Source organism: Cyprinodon variegatus, unplaced genomic scaffold, assembly GCF_000732505.1.
Source record: "Cyprinodon variegatus isolate N-32 unplaced genomic scaffold, C_variegatus-1.0 Scaffold804, whole genome shotgun sequence".
Classification (NCBI taxonomy): domain Eukaryota; kingdom Metazoa; phylum Chordata; class Actinopteri; order Cyprinodontiformes; family Cyprinodontidae; genus Cyprinodon; species Cyprinodon variegatus.
The window spans coordinates 378,949-382,517 of record NW_015151257.1 but is presented as its reverse complement, the minus strand read 5'-3'; the positions used below and the strand labels follow the sequence as shown (position 1 = coordinate 382,517).

At 45.8% G+C, this 3,569-nt stretch overlaps 1 protein-coding gene across 1 annotated transcript in view; it reads right to left on the bottom strand.

Moving 5' to 3' along the window:
- Positions 1-351: 351 nt before the first annotated feature.
- Positions 352-3,569, bottom strand: part of dpp10 (dipeptidyl-peptidase 10 (inactive)) — a 63,248-nt gene continuing 60,030 nt past the window's right edge. Inside the window, exon 25 of the mRNA XM_015396535.1 lies at positions 352-1,485. Coding sequence (XP_015252021.1) covers positions 1,348-1,485 — 138 coding nt within the window. The 3' untranslated portion in view covers positions 352-1,347. The remainder of the gene's footprint in view (positions 1,486-3,569) is intronic.

Genomic DNA, 3,569 nt, shown 5'->3' with positions numbered 1-3,569 from the left:
ACAGATCGGATTTGTATCGGATTTAGGACGACATAGCCAAGTGGCCTCGGTCGCATTGGAAAAACTCTGATCTGAGTTGATTAGACTGTCATTAAGAGATCAGATCCAGGTTCCCTACGGGCCGAAAAATCGGATTTGGGTCACTTCAGTCTGAAAACAGCCTAAAGGAATACACGCCCATCGAGGCAGTTTAAAGTCTATTTTTTGTACAAAACTAAAGAGATAAACGCAAATCTGATGTCCTGCACATGCGTACTGACTATAGGTACGCTGGTCTGACAGAACAACCGACCGTAGAGATACTAGATCCTTTGTGAACCACAGGTTCCTCTCTGCACACTCNCTGCAGATGGTACCACCACTGCTCTGGACGGCATCGCCACAGTTGTGGACGGTACTGCCACTACCGCTCAGCGGTGGCACTGGGGGAGGTTCTGTTTTTTTTCAGTCACCAGTGTTGAAATGTTTTTCTTAATGTTTGATTTGCGGTAAAGCTGAAGGATCCATGTTTGTGCCCAATGACGCGGTTTGAGGGAATGCTATGAGGCAGATGGTGCGAGGAGAGTCTTTAAAGTGCACCATCCAACTGGACCTTTGGTTCTGGAACCAGACTGTAGGACCATGTGGTTCTGAGGTGAAAAGCTCAGGAAACGAGTTCTAAAATAATGAAACTCAAACTTTGCGTCATGAAGAATCGTCCAGAAATCATTTATTTATGTCACATCAGCAAACATTCTGGGTCCAACAGAACGGAGGCGTTTGGTTCTGGGTCCAGTGGTCCAAACCAGTAGAATCTCCTGACGTCTCGGCAGGAGTTCCACTTCCTGTTTAAATCGAGTTCTTTCCTGATTTCTCACCACAAACTTTCATGCCTCACAGAACCCAGATGAAAGCAGGGGAACTGTCCCTTTACTGGATCTAAGCGGGTCAGAACCGTTCTACTGGAGCCTCCAGGAGGATGAGATGTTCCTGTTCCTGTTGGGTGGTGCTGTCAGCTGGAGGAAGCTCTGACCTCCAGCCAGTGACCTGATGTGATGGTGAGATGTTGGTCCTGAGCTTCAGGAGAGCAACGTGGAGAAGGTGTGGATGCTGCAGTCTGAAGAACCTGGAACAAACTGAGGAAGTTCTCTGTGTGCTTTGCTGAGAACGTGAGCGTCTCAGATCTAGGATAGGTAGATGCTGGACAGCAGTGGACTCCTGCTGCCCCAGCAGTGTCTCTGAGGTGTCCTTCAACATATTTTTACAACGAGGTGCTCCTTCCCCTGGAGGAGCCGCAGCAGCTCCGTCACTGCGTCCGTTTCCAACTAAAGACGTGGTCCAAACTCTACTGGCTTCAGATCTGCAGGCCTACTCCTCCTCCTCCTCCTCTTCCTCAGGCAGCGGTAGAAGCTCCTCCTTCAGACATTCCCTGTAGAAGCTGCTCAGCGTGGCGTAGAGGTGCTGCCGGCTTTGCCGGGACAGGAAGTGACCTTCATCAGGGTAGATCTAAAGGGGCAGAGGAACATGATCAGTTAGATTCCGTAAAGGTGCTGAGCGGTTCTGATTTCCCTGATCTATCTGTATCAGCCGATATCTGCATGTGGTCTCTGATCCTTCAGGGCGGCCATCATTAATGTTCGTTTTGATTCGTTAATAAAGTTATTATTTTTTTGTTATCACTGTCTGTGTCTGAGTGTCCGCCATAACCCCCCCATAGAGATCTATGGGGGTGACGCCATTTTCTATGAGTGTCATGAAGAAGTAGTGACTCGAAAAAATTCCCACAATGCACCTTGACAAGTGAGCAGATATATCCCAGAATGCTTTGCGAGGAGAGCTCTCTTTGCAAAGCATCGTGGGATTAATTATGGGGGCAAGAAAGAACAAAGATGGTGGAGGCAGCGTGGGAGGAGGCGGAGTTACTTGCTCAACAGGGAGTGAACATCTCTGCAAACGTTTAGTTTCATTTTCCGTTGCTTTTTAGCTCATTACTGAGGATGGAAGAAGTTAGCATAGTTAGCCTAGCGTAGCCTGCTACGCCCTCACACCCACGCTGTGCTGCTGAGGCCTGAACCATGAAGCAGGATCACCGGGTTCGCCAGATAACTTCAGGTTTAACCCTGATTTTCCTGGATCCTTCTTAACGAGGCTGGTCACCATGGTAACGTACGCTGAAAGCTAACCTGCTCTGGAGCAGGCTAGCTTTCAGGGTTGACCCAGCAGCCAATCAGCTGTCAGGAAACGATGACGAATCCTTTGATTGAAGATCTGATTTAATTCGGAGGGAAAACCAATTTAAACGAAACATCAGAATAAAGGAAGAGGAAACCCAGAACGCAGTTCAATCAAAATATGTTATCGACAAATTTAAAAGTTTTTATTTATTTGGTTTTTCTTTTCCTTCTTTTCTCCAATTACAACCTTTTACTAATTTATATTTTCTTCTGCATGATGCCATCAGGAATCGCCTGGTTTCTCATATTATTGATATAAGAAGCTAAATAAAAATAAAAATCTGTTCTGTCAGACCAGCATACCTCATCAGACCAGCATACCCGTCAGACCAGCATACCCGTCAGACCAGTATACCCTCAGTTAATACCCGTTCATCCCTATAGTTTATATATTTCGTTTTTTCCCTTTAGTTTTTTATTAAAAAAAACCTCAACGGGTGTGTATCCATTTAGTCATGTACAAAAAACTAATTATTTACTTTTTGGTGTTTTTTTAAGCGTATGGCGATCTGACCTTATATTGTATGTTTAGCTCGTGACTAAGGCTGCGTTCCCGCTGCAGGCCTTAATGCTCACATCTGATTATTTTTGCATATTTCTAAATATATTCAACCTGTATGTGATCTCCTGTGTCCGCTGCGTTCCTACAGATTAAGTGTCCTGCATGTGCAGTAGAGGACGCGATGACGTCACAGCCCAGCATGCTCTCTCTTTACGGAAGTAACCATGGATGGTAGCGCTGGAGCGCAAGTAGCCATCTTTCCCAACCTTAAAAACTCAATCTTGGTTAAACATAAATTCTGCTCTCCGCATCATGGTTGTTGTTTTTCTTGCCCCTTCTGCGTAGCGAGATGCAGAATAGTGACCTTTGTCGGGTATTAATGGCGTTCAGGTCGCATTCATACGACCTGAACGCCATTAATATTAAAAGATCGGATTTGTATTGGATTTAGGACGACATAGCCAAGTGGCCTCGGTCGCATTGGAAAAAATCTGATCTGAGTTGTTTAGACTGTAATGAAAAGATCAGATCCAGGTTCCCTACGGGCCGAAAAATCGGATTAGGGTCACTTCAGGCTGAAAACAGCCTAAAGGGATACACGCCCATCGAGGTAGTTTAAAGTCTATTTTTTGTACAAAACTAAACGCAAATCTGATGTCTTGCGCATGAGTACCGACTATAGGTACGCTGGTCTGACAGAACAACGGACCGTAGAGATACTAGATCCTAGATCCTTTGTGAACCACAGGTTCCTCTCTGCACACTGAGCCTGGTTCTGCTGGAGGTTTCTTCCTGTTCAAAGGGAGTTTTTCCTCTCCACTGTCGCTACAAGCATGCTTAGTGTGAGGGATTGC